Source organism: Sipha flava, unplaced genomic scaffold (assembly GCF_003268045.1).
Source record: "Sipha flava isolate LNK unplaced genomic scaffold, YSA_version1 122_pilon_pilon, whole genome shotgun sequence".
Classification (NCBI taxonomy): domain Eukaryota; kingdom Metazoa; phylum Arthropoda; class Insecta; order Hemiptera; family Aphididae; genus Sipha; species Sipha flava.
Window position 1 is genome coordinate 595893 of NW_020271748.1, and position 22243 is coordinate 618135.

The window sequence follows — 22243 nt, forward strand, 5'->3', positions numbered from 1 at the left end:
CTCGAAATAAGTCCTGCGGCCAACAACAATAGCCGTTCCTCCGCAATATCGTTAATTATTCATCGGACCAAAATGGATTGTTCGGAGTGATGTTATCGGAACGTTTTATTGCACATTAACAATTGTTATCGACGTTTTAACCATCAAAATATTGACCGACGTTTTATTAGTGCCCACTTCGAAAATAGCTTGTTGTACATTTCGAGTAACATTATACTTACAATTAAGGACGGATTTCTAAAAAAATTGCTTTTAAATGCTGTCTATTTCTGTAAAAACACTACAAAATCGAACGCTGATATTATGCATTGATTTTTCTAACACAAACACAGTCGAAATTGTGCAGTAGCTAAAGCCAACGAGCCACATAGATTAGTGAAAAAAATGACGATTTATTGACAATTTGTCAATGTCGCAAACAGCACATTATTTTAATTTCAAGAATATACTCTTACAAATGGATTTCGTCTCACGGATACTGATGATTTCAAGACATGATATTGTATTTAACCTTTGGCCATTTAATATCATGCACCTAAAGTTGTTTTGGTAATCAAAGACAATTATTCTGTGAGAGTAATTTTAATTATTTCCATTTTTCTAGGAGACTATAAAATTATCGGACGGTAGTAACGTACGAAACGAAAATGTCACGATAAAATATCAGTCGAAAAAACGTTTTTATATTCTAACCCACATTTGAGCCAAGATCTTTAGGTATGTGGCGTGTCACGAGACGTGTGAAGCGTGTAAAATATGTGCAAATCTCTTAATCGCGTCTATGGTATCCCTCGAAATATAAGTCAATGCCCTTCTGATGCACCTGTTGTTTTCGCCTCGTGTTAATTTTCACCAGCACAGTTCCATATGTTAACTGTGTAATGGGCGTGTATTAATTTTAAAACTTGAATTCGTTGGATATGTATAATGATAAGTGGGGAACGGACTTTAATGTCATAAAAAAATAAGAAAAATTTCTTAAAAAATACGACTTTATGCCTTAAAAAAATGATTTAATATCAAAAAATTCACTAAGAATTGCCTTAAAAAATTTAAAAATGTTTTAAAATCACAATTTTGAACAGATTTGTGTATGCATAATATATTAATATTGTTATTATAACTTAAAACTTATTAGAAACATCTTATTATTAAAAATGTAATATTAATTATTATTTAGTTTTGTATTTTCCGTTATCACATATTGTAACGTTATCAAGGTTATTTACAATTTAGGTCGTTTCACACTAACAATTCAAATGGAGATTTTCAAACTTTGGAATTACGTATAGCTAGGCACAAACAGCCGGTCTTGGTAGAAATAACTAATTTACAAGAAAAAAGAAAAATTTAAAACAATTTACATTTAATGTATATTTTTCTAAAACTATTATAATTCCAAGCAACAAATATTTATAAAAATGCACTTAAAATATTAAAAAATGCTTTAAAAATCAAAAAAATAAAAGTTATATTTTTTAATTCCTTGATGTATGAAATTAACTTGGAAAGAATGTTTTCAGATATTCAGAAAAAAATGCAATTTGTATTCATTATTTTTCTTAATGTTAAATTAAAAGCTGCCGATTGTGCAGCAGCATATCATACATTATTTCTTGGTGGCTAAATTTAAACAAAAAAAAAAAGTGATTTACTATCTTAATTCACTTTGATATTAAATATTTATATTAAGTGTTCGTGCAGTATTTGTAATTAAAATACAAAACACGAGTTAAACCATGTTTATTTAAATATTTTGTTCAATATATATTTGATAGTTGTTATAAAATTATTAACACATTCGTTATTCTCAATAACTTGAACAGCAAGATATCATGGTTTACCATAGTAGCGGTTATTATTATATTATAATATATATGTATATATATAAATTAGTTGCATATAAAATGTGGATGACGTAGAACGGTGAATATTGTCTAATATAATCCTAATGCTTTATAAAAATGTATTTAATTAACACCAAATTGTTGGTACAAAACTGAAACATAATCATCGTATTGAGCTTGATAGAAATTCCCAGCCACTGGTGCTCCCAAATTGTACTTTGACGCAAACTTTTTGATTGACAATTTGTCACGGTTTTCGATAGATCTGAAACAAACATTCGATACATCGCAATTTTTATATGCACACATATTATAATGTCACGGGCATACATTCTATCACATAATGTTACAGATATATATATAAATACTATATCGATTGCATTACAAAACACAATGATTCCACTATAGCGGGCATATGTATATGTAGAATCAAAACCACACCCGTGGATAAATTAAATTATTTAATTAGTTCACATAGTCTGGCGATTACGTTCACCGTGAACACGCATTTCGCTCGCTCCGTTATCGGATTATACCGTATCATTATTATAAACATGTAATTTTTTATCTAATTTATTATCTTTCAGGGTGTTCGTTTTCAATGCTCACAATTTTATATGCCTGGTTCGCATTCCAAGCGTATATTATCTATCGCATCAATTTATCCTCCTCGTGAGGGGAAAAAGTCTAAAAAATGTTTCACTTGACCTAATAAGCTCGCCGTTCTTGGTACAAGTGACATTAGTGATGATGCCGTTTTTGATACGGTCTCATTCTCCCGCGCAGACACCGTCGCAAATCCACCTCACTCCACGGACCGAAGCGTGCCTATTGCACCGCCTATCTACATCAGTGACATCGCTAATTGCTCAGCATTTAAGGATAATTTAATTAAGACCACTGGCCCCAATGGGTTTACGTGTAAGTCGACTTCCTCTCATCTTATCGTCTGACCTAACAGCGTTTAAAACTTCAACAAAATAGTTACCTATCTGAAGGAAACCAACGCAAGTTTTCATTCCTTTCGCCCTAGATGTCTGCGTCCATACAAAATTGTCATCCGAAATCTATACCATACCACCCTTAGTGGGGATATTTCTGCAGTATTGTCGGAAGAAGGGTACACAGTGAAGCGTATCCACAATCTTAAAAAAAATAATCGCCCGCTTCCAATATTTTTTGTTGACCTCGATCATAATGAAAACAATGACTAAATCTATAGTATCAAATACATAACACCAAAATAGTAATAGAAAAACCAAATAAAACCACACGTGGGCCACCGCAATGTTTTAACTGTCAAGACTTTGGTCATATGGTTAAATATTGCTGTCACCCACCTCGCTGCATTAAATGTGGTGAGGCTCATAGTACAGGTAGCTGTACTGAGGATCGTTTCAGTCCAGCCAAATGCGTTCATTGCTCCGGGGATCACATGGCCAATTTCAAGGGCTGTCCAACTTTCAAGAAAGCTAATAATAAAAAAATAATAAGACCTTCTAAATCACCTACAACCAAATTTCCGGAGTCACGACCCTTTTCCAGGCCAAAAACCTACGCTGAAGCCATCCGGACCCAAGATGTTCCTACTGAAAATCTTTCCGTTACACTGTCCAATTTTATTATTAACATACTCTTCTCTCTTCAGTTCTTAATGCACTAATCTCTAAAGTTAACTTATCTCCATAGTTATTTCCGTAAATTTTCTCACATTATAATCTATCTTAATGCACCTTAATTATTTATCATGTTTTTAATACTTTATTATTCGTAATTTTATCACTATCATTATAATTTAATAGGTTGTATACTGCACCGACTTTTCGGGTAATAATAATCATTATTTCATTTTATATTATATTCATCTAAATATTGTTAATTATCAATTATCATGTATAATGTATATGTATATCTATTATAATCGATGAGCCATCATAGTTTTTACTAGAGGCTAATAAAAAAAAAAAAAAAAAAAAATAATAATTAGTTCACATGATCATTATAAGGGGAATTGAAATAATAAATGAATAATCGAAATGGCTGTGACCACATACTGTATCTCTACGTCAGTAATTATGTGCCAGACGAGAGATCTCACACACACGCAGAATCAATGAGGAATTATCATATTTTATTATCATTTTCATATACACATACACACTTGAGATTTACACACACACTTGCATATATCGGATATAAAAGGGGTCCCGAACAGGCCCTAATTCAGATGTGTTCTAGTCTTGTTAATTTACTCACCTTCACGCCAGTTTGTTTTATAAATCAATTATTTGGACATAAAATAATTCAATAAAGTTAATATTTTAAAGTCTTGAGTTATTTATTTCAACATTAATATTATTCTATATTGATTACGAAGCTGAACAGTTGAGTGTACTCATCTTTCGTTGCACTGTCCGGTACCCATATACCGGCACGCAACATAATCATAGATCTAAGAACATTACGCTTTCTTTAATCAACATGTACGCTCGAAATACTTATAATTATATTGGTGGCATACACGAGAGTTCACATTACGATTAGGTACCTTCTATTATGTGTTACATATGCTTTTACATTGTCGCAGTTTTGGCTGCATTGAGTGTATAGGGGGAACAGTTGGATTTTTCTTACTACGAGTATCATAATTCGTGTCTAACATTTATAGGTTATCCGAAAGATAAAACTTTAGCACCTTTATCATTGGATTTGGAATATCAGTAGTGGTATTAAGCACGTTATACGCTAGATATGTATTACAGACATACTAGGTAAACCGCTTGTAGTGACATAAGATGGAAGCAGTAAAAAATATAACTGTTAACTGATGCATTGTACTGACGAGTATTAGACAAAAGTATGCTATATGGACCCTAAGATAATACTATTACTTAAAAAATATATTTTATGCCAAGGTTATAGTTTTAAACAATTTTCTATTTACCTATTGCTTATGCGTGGCTCGTCAAAATTCAACTTCGACGGTTGTTCGAATACAAAAATCACGTAACGATGAAGACCTACAAATTAACGGATCTTTATACAGACACATATGTGTCTATTATAATATTACAGGAAATCGCTCATTACCGGTTTTCGACGGTGGTCCGGAACCTACGAATGCGGTGAGCGTTTCTCCGCTGTTCACGTCTCCGCCAAGTATGTTTCCTACCAGCCATTGGTGCCATTCGTTTTCTTTGGGTTGAGCTCCACCAGTCGTGATATCAATGTCTACATCGGAATAACAACGGCGACAACATTAATAATTAGTGTTCAACACAAAATAAATAACAAAATAATGCCACAGCTTAACAAAAGTTTTTCTTCGACATTAGCTTCTAAATCAGCAGTTCTCAATATTTTCGAGTCTATTACCAGCAAACCGGATAAGATATTATTAAAATACCCTTACCCGTTAAAAAAGTACGTGTGCTAGTCCTAATACGTAACATCCGCATTATCAAGTTATCGGTATCGCAACCCAATCAGACCGATTTACGGAAACTCAATTATGGATATATGTATTATGTAAAGAAACATTTTATTTTTTATTTTGTACTTATGTAAAAATGGTTTGTTTTGCAAAAGATGATCCGGAGTACACTGTATAAATATAATTTAAAGATAATTAAACAATAAAAATTATTATAATAAAAGGTTAAACATAATAAGTACATTAAAAAAAAAAAAAATCAGTCCCAGTCTTTACTCCTCAAAAAATCCTATTTGACCTATTGACGGTAATTACCCCAAGGAAGAGAATAACTGTTTTAAATCGATTTACCAAACAAACAATTCAACACATACTGATAATGTAAAAATATTGTAACTAAACAAATAACGTGTTTAACAGCAATTTGCTATCGTTCAAAATTTCTTACGATTTACCAGCCAAATATAATGTATAGAATGAATTAGGTTTAGCATCCCATACGACTGACGGCTGATCTTTCACTTGAGTAGGTGTTAATTCATTACCGAGTTCTGCTTTCACACCGCTTAGATAATTTACCTGAAATTAATTGAACAATTAAATAATGAATTAATAAATTTTAGATTATAAACATAGCGATACTCTTGATTTTCATTAAAATAATTTATGCGCAATCATAAATATTGTATCCTTGAATAGTTTATACTACTAAATGATATATATTCTAAATATACTTGAATATGCGATTTTTAATTTAAGCTTATATTAAAATTGTCGTTTTAGTAATAAAAAAAAATATTTTTTATACAACAGATTTGTAAAATGTACAGTTTAAATATAAGTTCTAGAAATTTAAATATCGTTGAATATGAGTATTAAACATACACAGTCATCAACAGCCAAGAGCTATATTCAATTAAAATTAAATTGAATCTATGATCCAATACTGCATTAGCAGGATTTTTCAATGAGAGAAAGGGGGTACTTAAAAATGCTTGAAAATAATTATTTACTCAGTGTAATTTACCCTTTTATATACAGGATTGGAAAAAATTTGTTTCTAATTTTTCTCAATTTACTTGTAACAATTTCTTCGGACCGACGACAATGACATCTGGCACGATTTTTGCGTTTTCCATAGCTTTGTCAACTTGGTTCTCGCTTCCAAATACACCGAGTGCGATGCATATCTATATGGAGTTCAGATTCCTGTATGTATTCAATAAACCCATTGAAAGGTAAACGTATAACTAATATCAATTCTTACTAAACAAAATGGTAAGCACCACATATTTATTCCTGAAAATAGTTATATTTATCGGGACGTCTGAACCGTCTGCCGAATACTTAAATAATAATTAACAATGGACTATACCAACGGCCACATTTTATTTCAATCTAATTAAACTCGTATCATTACATAATTAATCATATGCCAGTTTCTACAACACTCAAAGGTATTTAATTTCACTGATTAATGTCCGTTAATTAATCCGGGTGTTATTCATACTGTCTAGAAAGGCAGGCTATTTTATCATTATGAACGTCGATATCTGTTTTTATCTGACCTGACCCAAATGAACTTGCTCCTGGATGTTCGAACGGTATTATTGGCTCGTATCCACTTTTTACACGAATTTTCTCAAAAAAAAAAAAAGAAATGTCTACATTTTTTAAACGTAATAGTTTCTAATGTAGAAACTAATTTTTTTACCAACAATACTTACATATTTTGGAATATTTCAAGCATTTTTTTTTTTTTATTCCATAAAACATTAGTTGTGTAAGACTATTAAAACTCGTTAACTTAACTAACCATTATTATCAGTGTTATTACTAACTGGTAAATTGGGTTGAGTTGGTCAGCTAGTAAATCGGTTTGATACATTTATGATGTGATAAGTAGATTATAAAGACTTTAAGTTCCTATAATTAAACCTGCTACTAAAACAAAATTTCTCACAGAAAAATCGGTATGAATATTAAATATTTTATAAAAAATGCAAACATGTTATTTTACAATTTACGCATGAAATTGTTTGTAATTCATTGAATACTGTATATCTATATGTACGACTGTAAATCCTGCAAGTAAAATGAAAGAGATCAACTGAACACATGTTGTAACTTCAAAATAATTATTTCAAAAGTAAAGATTTTAGATAGCAATAATGTGTAAACAAGGATTATAATTTATATGTAAAAGTTTTTAAAGTATACTCAAATACCGAAGAGTAAATATCGGTTGACATTAAATCCTATGATTATAGAAGACGGCGATATTGTGAAATTGTGATATAAGTATATGAATAGACATTTTTGTTCTTGATAAAAAGTAGAGCACTTATTATTTGTTTGTCATTTATAAAAATTTTTCATGAATTATAAATGGAATCATTAACTTACATTTTTTTCATATTTCAAACATATATTATTTTAATAAATGCTAAATAATGTATAAATTATTGGATAGTTAAATAAATAAGTAACTCAATCATACTATTTGAAAAATACTCCAATAAATGTTATTACTTATCATATTGAAATGCACATTTATGTTTTTATTTTCTCGGAGAAAAATTTAGATATGTTTAGTAAATAATATGAAATCACGAGAAATAAATTCTTGTTTTTTATTATGAAATTTGCTTTGACATTTGCTTTCGACAATTGCAGTTAAGGTTATATTCTAAACTTCTTTGTATCTACGATAAGTATATATTGTTCTTATTTAAATTGCGATCAAGATATTCAACACACAACAATTTATAATGTATTTATTAAAATATTTCAACACTACCTCAAAAAGAACACTTCAAAAAAATATATTAATATGACCATTTAATAGACATAATATTACAATATTCTTTTCGACGCTGATTAATGTTCAAATTATGATCATAATACCCATTGACTGCAAAGTAATTATGTATTATTATAAATTAAATAATAAACAAAACAAACGTATACTACTTACTTTGATATTAAATATGATGGACATTATTAGGATCCTCTCTAACTTCTTTTGCTAGAATGTATTAATCCATATAGCACCCCATAATGGATTATTTAAATGGTATTTGGTTGAAAAGTCTGCTATTGAAAAATTATTTCGACCTTCAATAGTTCTAAATATATATAAATAAGTATTAATTTGTACTGTCGATATTAGTTATATAATATTTGTATCTAAATTAATATCTTGAATACTCCTCTACATATATACTTACTATAACTAGGTACTAAAATAATGATTTGAAATATAATAATGAAATAATAATAATATCAGTTATATTTTCTTTATACGAAGAGAGATTAACATTTTTATAATTTTTTTTTTTTTTACTATTTAACTTAAATCTGTTATTATAACAGGTTTTATGATAAAGTGATAATAGAATTAAAGTTCAACTAATTTTAAAATAATGATTTGTATAATAATTTTTATTTCTACTTACATGTTGATTAATAAATTATTTCGTTTTCTTTTTTTCTTTTTTTTTAAAACAAAACTCATTTTATTGCTTAAAATTATATTATTATAAGTGAAACGAAGAATGTGTTGGTTTTATTATAATATGTTTTTTCTTATGTATACAAAATTTCGATCAGTAAGTTTGTTCATTTTGTTGACTTTCATATTTAACAGAAGTTTAGAAAAAGAAAATTTGGTTAAGCTAAAAGTTTCAAAATAGTAATTTTATGAATTTCCTTATAGTTTTCTAAATAATCGTGAAAAACTGATAAAAAGTTATAAAAATTGACAACATTTTAGGCTGACCGGTTTTTGATAAAATCCCACTTTTGTTTTTATTGTAATTTAAAAATAATAATCATGAGATTTTGGAATTTTCAGTTAACTTAATCAACTTTTTCTGAAGTTGGTATAGTTTTCAAAATATTATTTTGAGCTATTTATAGAAAAATTCATATTTTCTTAGTTTTTCATTTGATAAAATAATTTTGTTTTGACAACAATTTTAAAAAATTGAATACAAATTTATTCATACGTATCTGGTGCAGGTCGATGATGAAAATAAGTTAAGCCTAATTTCAAAAAAAAAAAAAAAAGTAAAAAAATACGATTGTTTAATATTAAATTTTGATTAAATGATAAACGAAAGTGATGACATATTTTGTAAATGTGTAACTATTGATAAATTTTAAATACTAATCATCATAAACTATTTTATTATTTATCTATCAAATTAATCTGGAATTAATACTAATCTGAATATAATTTTATCGTAACCTATAAAATTTAATGTATTATTAATTTTAACTATAATTTTTTAATAAAAAAAAAAAATTATATAAATATAGTAAATAGGTAATGTGAGATAAAAAAATGAAAAAACATGTATTGTGATTTACTCGTTGAAATTAAATAAAGTTCATAAATCAGTCATCACTAAGATAGTATTTGATTATTGATATGAATTAAATATTATAGAAAATGAATTAACTATTTTGTGAACTTACATACAATTATCTACAATACCTAGACATACAATATAAATTTTTGTTTTAAAACTATTATTTTTAAGGATATTTTAACCTCGTTTTGGCGTCTGAAAAAATAAACTAGTGACACTAAGAAGTTCTAAAAATTATTTTTTTAGCATATACAAATATATATATTTATAATATATATATATTCTATATATATATATATAGAAAATTATACTTAAAATATGAACGAAAAGCCCATCGAAGATAAAAAGATGCCAATCGATTTCCGATCACACACAAAAACGAATCCGAAATATCCAAAAACATAAAACAAGAATTTCAATGTAGAATTCGTTGATATCGATGAATCGAGTGTTGTGCTAAGAATACAATTCGTCAATTTTCTAAAAAATATACGATCCAACCTAACACCAATAATGTGTCGAAATCGAAAGTGCGTTAACAGTGTTAACACGTTATTCGTATACGATATCAATCGATCGTTGATAAACCAATCCGTGTTAATAATAATATTACGCAATGATTGTAAATCGTATTACTCGGCGTCGATGTATGGGATGTCAAATCCGAATACCCAAGGTTGTTGGTACATCAAGAAAGCATAACGATGAGGTCCTGAAACAAACGTGTCATGACTGCGCATTACGATTTGACCGTCCTACGTCTGTCCGTTCATTACCTTCGAACATCACAGGGAACATGCCGTACTCGATGAGAGTTTGGCCCGAACTCACGTCATCAGCCTCCATGTTCACTACCAGCCAATGAACACGTTCTCTTTCTCTGTAATGCCCGAAAGCCGGTTCGTCGAAATCTTCGGTTCGGCGAACGATAAAAATACAAAAAACAAAAAAATCGCAATTACAAATTTTGTTCAAATTACGGAAATCACCGTATACCGCAGTTACCGATCATGATCAACAAGTTGAAGCTTATTTTTGGACACCTATATTCGACTATCGATGGTTGTTCGTCGATGTAATAGGGCTTGGTTTTTGCTCCAATTGTCAACATAACGCCGCTTGGGTACAGCACCTGTAATGTTTTTTTTTACCATTGCTCAGAATTTCCGAACCATTGTAAAACGATGTCCGACGCGTTATATATTTTTTCCACGTCCCGTCGCTTACTCGCAACTGATTAGGTGGTCCGACAGGGATGATATCCGGCACGATCTTATGAAGTCTGAAACTCTGTTGGGTCGGAGTATACGGAGTGAAGCATCTGCCCGCCACCACACACATGGAGGACACCTGTGTAAATTCGTACGAGCCAGTGCTTACATCATTAGAATCTTGAAACGCTCAAATGATGAACAATCGGATAACAATGGATTCATACCATAAATAATCTTACGAACTGCATGTTCTTCTTGTATACGATGTACAACGCATTGACTAGAACCGTCTTATCGAATCAGACGACTGAACTATGAGTGCTGAAGACCCACTGCGACAGCCACGGGAAATTACTATCGAAAACAATAATAATATAATAATTATCCTATTATAATATTATGATATACGAACTACAAGCTTAGCTACTTGTAGTATTATAATAATGCGTAATAATTAAACACGGATTTCGTATTACGATTTCACGGACGTCTCCGATGCGCATGATTATATGTTGTCATCCTTCCGTCAGGTCCGGTGTTAGAAGGCGGTGTACAATACCCCGTCAATCACTTACGAACGACAAATGTATATGATCGGCAATCATCAACAAATTAAGTAATATTAGTTTCGCGGAATTTCATTTTAGAAAGCAGTCAGAAAATTTGTGGATTTTTAACCCATACCCCCCACATCAATATTCCTGTACGCTGTATCTTATGTAAAATTCCTCGTTTCGCTTAGCATCTAAAACGGTTTACTGATGAACAATACCAATTATGAATAAACAGATTCATATATAAATGTTTTGTGAATTTTTTTCCTCAGTTAATATAAAAAAATAGGTGTACGAAAAGAATAGATAAAATTACTATCAACAATTGTTACATTGATTAAAATATTTGAACAACTATTGATAAAAATACAATTCCTAAGATGATTATCATGTAGAATACGAAATAAACAACTGTAAATTATTTAAATCTGACGTTTCTTCTACAATATATAGTCATTGTTTTGATTTTTTTTTTTTCAAATTGGTACTGCAAATTATTAAACATAATTTATGTTTAAGTTATTGAAAAAAAATATAAAAAATAGCATAATACAATTTAGCTGTTACATAAGATTCATAGATACTAAAATTCTGCATTATCGTAAATGTTATATTATTGTTTTTTTACCATGAAAAAAAACTTAATAGTTGTTGATTCTAAATAACGTTCTAAATTCTTAAATCACACGGTCATGTGTCAAAATGTATAATGTTCATAACATCGTCCAAAAGACATTAATACTGCCAAATAATATACAACTGCCATTCAGTACATTTATAGGTATTCTTCATTAGTAATTACTATAATTTAATGTAAATGTACTTATAATAATGATATACAAGTTCAGTGTTCACTGTTGTCAACCATCAATCATTGAATAATAAATATTTTTTTTTTTTTGCGATAATTATGAATCAATACTAAACTGTAAACGAAAAATTGTCCAACAATAATAATAAATATTATTATATATTGAACCATGCAGTGAATTAATTGAGGATTATTTACTGTGTTGTATCCTAGCCACTATATCATACCGGAGTATAGTAATTATAGCTAAATTAATAACACAAATACTATCAAAATACTAATAATTAGTAGCAATAACTAAAAAATATTAGTAATTGTATGAAGGTACATAATGCTAATTTTTATGTTAAAATAAATATTTTTAACTATTCGATAACATAAAGCAAATAAGATTAAATTTAAAAAGTAGCTTATTAATAGCTATAAAAAGTATTGAAATTACGATCAGAATAATGCAGTAAAGGTTATATTATAATCTTATTGGTATCTAATAAATAGGTTATTTACATTTACTTATTATTTAATAAGTATCATAGTGTTATTTGAACTCATTTTACACGGTATATTTAAATATAGTTTATTTATAAGTATACAAATATTTAAATCATGTAACGTTATCGCATATCGTATGTAAAAAAATATATCGAATAATAATTTTAAGCTTTTCTAATATAAATTTAAAAAATGTGTATTTATTAATTTTTAAAGAATAATGTAGTATTGTGTTCAACATCAAATGATATTAATTAAATATTGAAAATTTAGTGTAGAATTATTCTAATGTTGTAGGTTTTAACGAAAAATTAGATAGTTGAACAAGATCATTATACTGAATTTTCTAATTAGAAGTTGTAAGTAAATATTTAATACATTTCAAATATTAAAAGTAGAACAAATTAATAACTATTCGTGATAGTACATTTTTTTAAATATGTACTAAATGAAAATTTAACGACCTAAACCATAATTTTCATTTTCTTTTCACATTTTCACGCGTTTTGTTTAATATTTAATTTAGTAATTCATCATACTCACCTTAATCATTTTCTAATAAGAAAGAACTTGAAACATATAATTTACATTTAACTTTACTTTACATTATTTGTAAGTAAAGTTTACTGCAGGACCTAATATTATTTATACACCGTCAGTCTCTTTATTATGAAAAATATATATTTCTCATAAACAATTTATAGAGATAATAATGGCGATAAAAATACTAACAAATTATCCTATGATTAATAAACTATACGAGCTTTAATACTGCTCATTCTCTGATAACCATATTGGTTCAAAGGTTACCGATATAATTATCAGCATATTTTGCTACAATATAATACGATGACCAAATTATTTGATCCACGAAAGAGGTGATCAAGAGCTCAAGCTCATTAGTATAAATAATATTTTTTATATGAAAGATACATAATCGACATGCATACTAAAGTACTCAGTGTACTGTAGGAGTATGTATCATAAACTTAATTAATATTGACAATTAATAAATTTAATTTACATAATAAAATTACATTTCAGTTTTAATTATAACTTCAATATAATTTACGAATAAGATTCCTTATGTAATTCTAAACTAAAAATAAATTATGAATATATTAATCAGATTGATCAATCGGAAAAAATACTATACTTAACACATATTTCATCGACATATCGTCGTAAATTACAATAAGAAAAATAACACTAGCTTTTCATTTAAAGTTTATCGAATATGAACAATGAATCAAAAAATTAATTTTTCTTGTTGGAAACTTATGCATATAAATGCTAATAATAATATTAGTCTCGGTAGATATTATCAAATACCAGATCATTTAAATTGTATTTGTTTGTAAATTATTTAGTTGAAAACGCGTCCTGATCTTCAAATAAAATCGAAAAATATTTAAATATTATTAGATATATATTTTATAATGGCCATAAATCATGTGTACTAGTTGATCCTAACAATATAATAACAATACCATGCGTTAAGAAAATAATTTGAAAAAAGTTTAGACTTGATGAATTAATTTCGGTCATGGGAGAGAGGACAGTGTTATTGTTCAATTTAGTTTTATATCTACTATTATTATTTTAAAATTTACGTTAGCAATTACATAATTTGTAGTACATGTGAATCAATAAACAATGTTATTGATAATGTTTGATATCGTTAATTATTTGTATTATTTTTTTTTATGAAAAATAGAACATGGGCATGTTCTCAATTTCTATCCAATCCTTTTTCATCTCTAACATGGCTCAGAATAAAAATTATTTTAAAAATTAACAAACACCTCAATACAAAACCAAATATATAATTTACCTTTGTGCCTTCGTTAAAAAAAAATTGCAACCGAATCACCGATCACAATGGCTTACAATGTCAAAGTAATAAATAAAATAGAAACGTCGTTAATGTAAAATTTCACGAGTTTTTGAGTCTTTTTCTATCATAAACTGCATACAACAACGAACAAGAAAAACCCTTTTGTTGGAAAATTAATTATACTTAATACTTAATTTAATATTTAGTTAATATTTTTAATTTAATTTAATTGTATTTTTTTTTATAAACTAATTCAAGTCTACAAATTTGTTTATCAGTAAATTCGCAGATGGCGGTGTATAGCGATTAACAACGGTGTGATGGTACGGAAATTATTGTCGTGAAGCCAGTTTCAATAGCATCTATAATGCTCAAATTATTCTCCCCAGCCTCCCTTCGTTCAACAAGCCAAACCATTTCGATTGAACCTGAAGGACGTCAGTTTTACTGAAACGCCGAACGTCGTCGAAATTTAAAAAATAGTATTTTCATTGAAATAACTATTAATTAGTCTAATATTTTTTGGTCTTTTATTTATGATAATAAATATATAAAATGCTATAACATATTTTCAATAAAAATAAAAATATTTCTATACATTTTTAAATAGTTATTATTCACAATTAGTCGTTTTTTTTAAGGGGAGATGTAGTCTTAAAGTCTCTCTTGACGAGCCATCCCTGATTATATGTGCCAATAAATATATAATTTTTCTGTAATATTAGTTCAACCGTCACGGGGCTAGTAAGCTCTTCAAACGGTGTTTGTTTATTTTATCAAGTTATCTTCGATGCCCAATCTCTTACCACCAAGTGGACCTCAACATATTTAGTCATAAATAATTAAGGAGCTGATTTGAAAGGTGAATATCCAAATATACTTTAAAACAAAAAAATAATAATAATAATAAATAATGAAAAATAATCTAAATACGTCTGAAATTAATTAAAAGATCTTTAAAGATCTTATATAGATATATTTAAGGATCTTTTTTTTTCAATTAATACTAAATGAATTATTAGTGAACTTGGTACGAAGTTCAAATCTTTAACTTTAATCTTATAATTTTCGCAACAATTCAATTTAATTTTAATAGATTTACGATATTGATGCTAACTATGAATACACTCTATTATTATTTGTATGCAATATTTTTTAATTAAAAAAAAAAAAATGTTCTTAAAAAGTAAATAGTGCTAGAAATATTCATATTAATTAAAAATATCAGAAAACTTTTAAAGCGAGACGGGTATGTCGTTCAGAATGATTTGATAACTTTTTATAAAACGGTTCACCGCATAGTTCACGTATAATACGCATTAACGCGCCACCGGTGCAGAATATCTTTGGAGTAGATTTTTACATTCGTAAGAATTATTTTTGTCGTAACGGTAAATAACTATCTAGAACGTATAACGAGTGTATAACGCGGAGTTGCCCGATTGCGGTCCGAATCCAGGTAGTTGTACTCGTATTTTATCCCAAAGATAAATATCCCGATTGCGTCCAGACACACATTGGTTCACAAAATGTTTAATATTTATTTTAAAAGTATAATTACAAGATTGCAGTAACAAATAGTAAAATAGTAAAATAATAAATTGTTTACAATATAAAAAGATATTAAATACAATTATGTCAGTAAATAGTCAATAAATTGCCGAATATTGGTTATCGTGTGAATTGTGATTACGATAGTTGATTACGATGTCAAAATACGTATCGGACGCAATTGGGATATTTATTTGGTTTTGATAACCACTTGAATAGTAATTCCTACCTGCTATGTACGGGCCGCAATCGGGTGACGCCCGTATAACGAACCGTAATCATAAATCTTATTACTATTAATATTACAAATCGTATTATGGTAACTCTGATGATCGAGGGTATTACTCATTAAAAGTTGTTATATGATTATATATTATGGGAAATCATATAGTAAAAAAACAGTTATATATCGTATAATACAAATTATGGAATATTTAGTTTGAATATAATAATTATTTTACAAATATTTCAGAAAAGAGTTATAATAGTTATTCTATATCATCATACATGATCAGGCTTAAATATTAAATGAGAATCAAATCAATACACCATATGAATTGCAATACACCAAACAGTGAAAACGATATTAAACTTATCTAACTGATCGACGAAATCTATTTATTTATTTCAACGTAATTCAACCAAAAGTTAAATACAAAGAGTCGTACGGTTCTACTGGAGTAAATTGTATTGACCTATTCTGCTGTAGTACATTTCCAAATAATACCACACAAAATATGTCGTATACATCTTTTGATGGTTTACTTCTACTTAATTTCAGAACTCAAACGATCATTACCATAATTAACCGATTACAGAATCGCTCTCAGAGTTTCGGTAGGACTACTTTACCTTTTAGATATTGTCTTCAATGATCATAAATTAATCGGTTAGAGATCGGATAGAGGAATAAGACTTAGTATTGTGGCTACTCAAAAATAAAACAATAAGTTATACTAAATATTGAAATCATTTTAATAAAACAAACATCTCAAATACTTCAACACACCTACGCGTCCCGATCGAAAATCCGTATTGTCACCTTATCGTAGTGTTCACGTTCTTGAATATAATTTTACAAAATGCTACCTCAGCTCAATTGCATAATTTGGCCTATACTATGGAATATGATAGAATGGTATATGTGACAAATGTTATTCTAATTTTAAAATTTTTATATTTAATTTTGTATGTGACTAAAATATTTTGACTCATACAACAGATAGTTAAACTAAAATATTAATGAATACAAACTAAATAATAAATTCCACAACATAAATGATTGATTTTTTTTTTTTTTATATTCATTATTTTTATAACAGTAAAATATTGTGATATTTGATGAATCATTAATTCATTATTTGTTCAAATTCAACGAGTATAAAATACTTTCTATATTACTTTACAATCAACATATTTCACTACCTTTTAAAACGAACTATTAAACCATGTATGATTTGACAATATAATTTAATTTTCTTAATGATTCCAATTTTCCGAAAAAATAATAAGTGTATTTTATCACTAAAATATGCGATATAGTATTTTTTCTCTACTTATTATACGAAACAAAAAGTGTTTACTATGATTTTTTTAAGCCAATTAATAAATTGTTTTTAATTCCGTAATTTCTTTAGCATAGTGTCAATAACGATTCCCAATTGTTTATGTACAGTTGGCACATAATCATCGTATTGAGCTTGATAGAAATTACCAGCGATCGGCGTTCCTAAATTGTATTTCAACGCAAATTTATTGGTTGAAAACAATTCTCGTCTTATGGCAGTTCTGAAAATAATAATAAATATCATGAACATTATTAATTTATATATTTCACTTTTAACTGCTAAAATATTTTAAAACACCAAAATAAATGTTATAAAATGAATGAATAATATTGTATAGCTACACTATTCAACATCGGATTACGGATAGAATTACTTATTATTATTATTATGTTTTACTTCGGCAACTAATTTTATTGAAAATTTTTACTGCCTAATGAAAAATAAATAATATTGCGTATAAAATATTATAATCCTAACTCCATTTTCTCAACAAGAATATAATAAGAATCAAAATGGGTCGTCGTCCGATCATTTCATTTGAATACACCGAATATTAAATTGTTTGGTTGACGAACAATATAAGGAAAATTATTTTAATACTATAAAACCATTTGCCCATCAGACCCGGGGGCCATGTGTATGAGGCAAATATTCAGATATAATTATATATTATATTTATATTATATTATATAATTTATTTATAGTTATACATAATATTAGATATTTATTTATATATTTTTTAATTAAAATGCTTAAAACCCTATTTTAAATAATTTTAAATTAATGTCAAAACTATGCGAAACGTGTTATACATCTAAGAACTCAAGAATTAAGATACAGTAAATACAAAAAATTAAAAAAAATATTAAACTATAATATGACATCTTGATAGGTATATAAAAAATTATTATTATTATATTCTTTACTCATCAGTCTTTATTTTAACTTTTAAAAGTTTAAGATAACAATTCAAATAATAATATGCAGCTATTAAAAGCTGAATGATGATTAAAAGCTACATTATTATAATATATAAATAAATAAACAAATAGTTAATAATTTAGTTTCACGACTGAATATAAAAAAATAAAATCGTGATTCAAATTTTTATATTCATTTCCGATTTTGTTGACTTAGTATATACCCGACAACAAATTTTTATTTCGAAACCATTTTTACCATAGAAATATATAAATACTTTAGATTTATTTTATTTATTTACTTATTTCTATACATAAACTAGTTGATTATTTATTTATATACTAACTGATGGGTATTAACCAATTAATAACTTAATTTTAATATTTTAATTATTTATTATTATAATTTGTAATACACCTACTTAGTTCTTATACTATATATTTTACTAACTAAATATTATTATTTTTAATTATTAACTCAAACTTTGTATGTAATTGTTGAACTATAATAGTTTATTTTGAAAGTTCTTAAAAAAAAAAAACCCAAACTTTAAAATGCCAAAGCAAAGACTGATGGGTGATGATTATTATTATAATTTTTAATGTACCTACCTAATTGTTATATTACAATTGAAGGAGCTCGTTTATACTTTAATTATCCGCTGATTTGTATAAAATACGACTAAATTTCATCACGTTTTATTCCACATTGAGATTTTATTATTGTTAAATTTAATTTACGAGTTATTTTTTAAATAGTTGTTTTACGCACAATGCACGGAACATGAGTTAATAGTTAAACAACAATCTCAAAAACTGATAAATTGACAGGCAAAGACGATAGTTTTTGACCGTGTAGCCCCACGAGGCCGTGTAGCTGTACCGCATTGTGTATTGATAAACTTTCGTAAAACGCATTATCACAGAATAGACAGAATATTAGATAATAGGAATAATGATATCAGCAATGGTACGTTGTATAATATTATTGATATAGAATTTATCGGTCGTTGATAGTACGAGCGTGCGCTGTACTTCGGTGATTAGTAAAATACTGCTTGTGATCCACAGATCGGGAATTACTTGATCTAACAATTTGAATAAAAATATGACGTTTAAAAATGAAATTGCACGTTTTGTTTTGGATTTCCATAAAAAAAACAAAAAAACAAAAAACATAAAAATTAACAGCTCTGCACGTGTCACGATGAAATTAAAGAACACACGTGATTATTAGTATCTACCTGTTGTTTATACGCTCCTCGTTAAACATGAGTTTCGACGGTTGTTTGTATACCAAAATCGTGTACCGATGGATTCCTGAAAAAAAAAACAATCGTTGCCGTAATCGTATTTGCTACATCTATCGGAAAAATATCCGTCTGCATTTTTTGCGATATTTGTAATTACCCGTTGACAGCGGAGGTCCGGAACCGACGAAAGCCGTGAGCGTCTCTCCGTGGCTGATGTCTGAGCCGGGTATGTTTCCCACCAGCCAGTGATGGAATTCCCTTGCTTGCGATTCGGTACGGCTCGGGCAATCGGGATCTACGAACGTGCATTCGTTTTCAGATGATATTATCGAACGAACAGAAACATTTCAATGTTCAGACGACAAAGTGCCGGTTAACGAACATGCGTATTGTTTTATTTTTTTTTTTTTTTTTTTACAAGTGGAAAATTCGAAATATTTATTAATTTTTTTATTCAAAGGCAGACTCGATTGAAATGTTTGTGAACCACTGGGGTGTTTTTGTAGTTACCGGTCATGCATAACGTGTAGAACGAATCCGGATCAGCGTCCCATCTGATTGTAGGTTGGTCTTTCACCTGCGTGGGCGTGAGTTCGTTGCCGAGTTCCGCTTTCACGCCACTCGGAAACTCAACCTAAACATTTGTATCATTTTGTTAAAACGTTAAGTGTTTTAATACATTTTTACCAGCATCCATTCGATGCACGATAAGCTTAATTTTTTTCTCAAGGTTTACTTGTAACATTATCTCCGGGGCGATGGGGATGACGTCCGGTACGATTTCCACGTCTGCCATAGACCGTTGGACTTTGTTCTCGCTCATCACAGATGGTGCACCAGAAAAAAACATATATCTATGAAGTATAATATTATTTACTGTTATTTTTTAATTAAATTTCGTCTGCGATAACTCGATAATAATCGAAAGACCAATCCTTACGAAGTACAAAATCCAACACTGCGATTGTCTCGAAAAAAACATTGCCGGAAATGAAATATTTGATTTTCAGACTGAACTGCAATAGGATCAAATGACGACTGCGACTTGGAAATGTTTACTTCGAGTTTAAATGGAAACTTTTCATGATCACATAGTTTGTATCGAGGTGCAATTTTCTGAAGGCCATTTTTACTTTTATAAAAATTACCAATAACAATACAATTGCTGTAATTAATTTTCAATAATGTCTCGAGGACAAAAGCTAAAAAGTGATGAAAAAAGTAAAATTGAATTCAACGCGCAGTATTAAACTAAAATTTTCAAGATCTTATGATGTAATATTGTCTTTATTTTTATTATTTTTTTTTTTTTAATACCAAAAACTTTTGAAGAACATCAATTAACCGATTTTGAATGTTAAAATTATTATGTTGCATCAAATAAATTGTAGATGGAGGATTTCCAATTGGTTGGCTGGCATCATTATAATTTGGAGTGATAAATTTCTATAGCTGTACCTTTGATTTGGAAATGTGTTAAAATATTAAAATTTTTAATGTGTCTGTCATACTTGAATTTTCAAACTTAACTTTACAGCTCGAAAAACCAACTATCAGAAATCGAATATTTATGTATATAATAAATATTTGATTGTATTCGGTTCAATCTCAAAGCACAAGTCCTTTTATATTTATTCAGTATATCCTAAATTATAATTATTTAGTCGCGTATTATCCATCATATTCACGTGTAAACGGTTAGAAAACATACTTCTCTATATTTGTTTTCTTGTTTCTTATTGGTTCCAGTCAATATTTTTTAATATCCATTTCAGTTGGAATATTACATTTAATATATTGATATTGATATTTGTAAAGGTAAAGATTATTGAAATTGATTTACCACGAAATCTAGATCGAAAGTATTCATATTTAACATGTGAGATGATCATATATAAAGCTTTATTTTAAGTGTTCTATCTTACATTTTTATTATAATTTAAAATTGAATAGCCATTTGTGTATTATTTACTGCTATAATTATTCCATATAACCTATAACACAAATAGTATTGAAAAGTATAAATAGTATCAAATTTAGGTGAAATTGAACATCATTGCAGTCAATATTTATTAATTATATTTATATTATTTATTCATTTCTTTGCACCGATGGGCACCTAAAAATACTACTCTATCAGTTATTGTATTATTACTTAATCTTGATCTTAATTTTGTTCATAATAATTTAACAATCAATGGTGATTAGTTTAATATTTATATTAATTATGAGATTATGTCAAACTACATAATTTTACTTTACTCATTTATGCATGAATTATATGAATATAAATTATAAATTATAATTAATATTAAATATTTAAAATGTTGAACTTATTGGTATAACATCACCAAAGATATGTATAAAATATAATTATATAAATTATA

The 22243-nt window shown here is 28.0% G+C and overlaps 3 protein-coding genes across 4 annotated transcripts; all 3 read right to left on the reverse strand.

The window, feature by feature from the left end:
* Window positions 1-1833: 1833 nt before the first annotated feature.
* Window positions 1834-6754, reverse strand: LOC112694053 (protein D3-like). Its single transcript, XM_025569395.1, has 6 exons — window positions 6548-6754; window positions 6360-6470; window positions 5736-5859; window positions 4938-5078; window positions 4792-4867; window positions 1834-2112 (listed from the first exon to the last, which is right to left on the reverse strand). The coding sequence occupies exons 1-6, from the start codon at window positions 6569-6571 to the stop codon at window positions 1971-1973; spliced, it is 618 nt and encodes a 205-aa protein (XP_025425180.1). The 5' UTR covers window positions 6572-6754; the 3' UTR covers window positions 1834-1970.
* Window positions 2119-3711, reverse strand: LOC112694055. The gene is made up of 2 exons (XM_025569396.1): window positions 3406-3711; window positions 2119-3319 (listed from the first exon to the last, which is right to left on the reverse strand). Exons 1-2 carry the CDS (start codon window positions 3477-3479, stop codon window positions 3064-3066), a joined length of 330 nt encoding a protein of 109 aa, XP_025425181.1. The 5' UTR covers window positions 3480-3711; the 3' UTR covers window positions 2119-3063.
* A 1350-nt stretch (window positions 6755-8104) lies between the features above and the next one.
* Window positions 8105-21003, reverse strand: LOC112694052 (protein D3-like). 2 transcript variants are annotated; one of them, XR_003149532.1, is made up of 8 exons: window positions 13271-13367; window positions 11095-11224; window positions 10884-11006; window positions 10662-10788; window positions 10433-10567; window positions 10293-10368; window positions 8258-8408; window positions 8105-8194 (listed from the first exon to the last, which is right to left on the reverse strand). XR_003149532.1 is itself a non-coding variant. In XM_025569394.1 (7 exons), exons 2-6 carry the CDS (start codon window positions 20704-20706, stop codon window positions 17732-17734), a joined length of 624 nt encoding a protein of 207 aa, XP_025425179.1. In that variant the 5' UTR covers window positions 20707-20710; window positions 20797-21003; the 3' UTR covers window positions 11118-11224; window positions 17699-17731. The 2 variants fall into 2 exon arrangements, 1 of the variants encoding a protein (XP_025425179.1); XM_025569394.1 differs by lacking the exons at window positions 8105-8194; window positions 8258-8408; window positions 10293-10368; ... (2 more) ...; window positions 10884-11006; window positions 13271-13367 and adding exons at window positions 17699-17903; window positions 19848-19923; window positions 20014-20151; ... (1 more) ...; window positions 20593-20710; window positions 20797-21003 and having other exon boundaries at window positions 11118-11224.
* Between the last annotated feature and the right edge of the window lie 1240 nt (window positions 21004-22243).

Excerpts from the sequence above, each read along its gene's own strand:
- LOC112694055 (XM_025569396.1), bottom strand. The coding sequence starts at position 3,479 with ATGTTAATAATAAAATTGGACAGTGTAACGGAAAGATTTTCAGTAGGA. Across the intron at positions 3,320-3,405 it reads TGGGTCCGGATGGCTTCAGC|CTTTCTTGAAAGTTGGACAG; the intron begins GTAGGTTTTTGG and ends TTTTATTATTAG.
- LOC112694053 (XM_025569395.1), bottom strand. The coding sequence starts at position 6,571 with ATGTGGTGCTTACCATTTTGTTTA. Across the intron at positions 6,471-6,547 it reads GGTGCTTACCATTTTGTTTA|ATATGCATCGCACTCGGTGT; the intron begins GTAAGAATTGAT and ends AACTCCATATAG. Across the intron at positions 5,860-6,359 it reads GTCCGAAGAAATTGTTACAA|GTAAATTATCTAAGCGGTGT; the intron begins GTAAATTGAGAA and ends AATTAATTTCAG.
- LOC112694052 (XM_025569394.1), bottom strand. The coding sequence starts at position 20,706 with ATGTTTTTTTCTGGTGCACCATCTGTGATGAGCGAGAACAAAGTCCAA. Across the intron at positions 20,152-20,366 it reads CTACACGTTATGCATGACCG|ATCCCGATTGCCCGAGCCGT; the intron begins GTAACTACAAAA and ends GCACGTTCGTAG. Across the intron at positions 19,924-20,013 it reads CGGACCTCCGCTGTCAACGG|GAATCCATCGGTACACGATT; the intron begins GTAATTACAAAT and ends TTTTTTTTTCAG.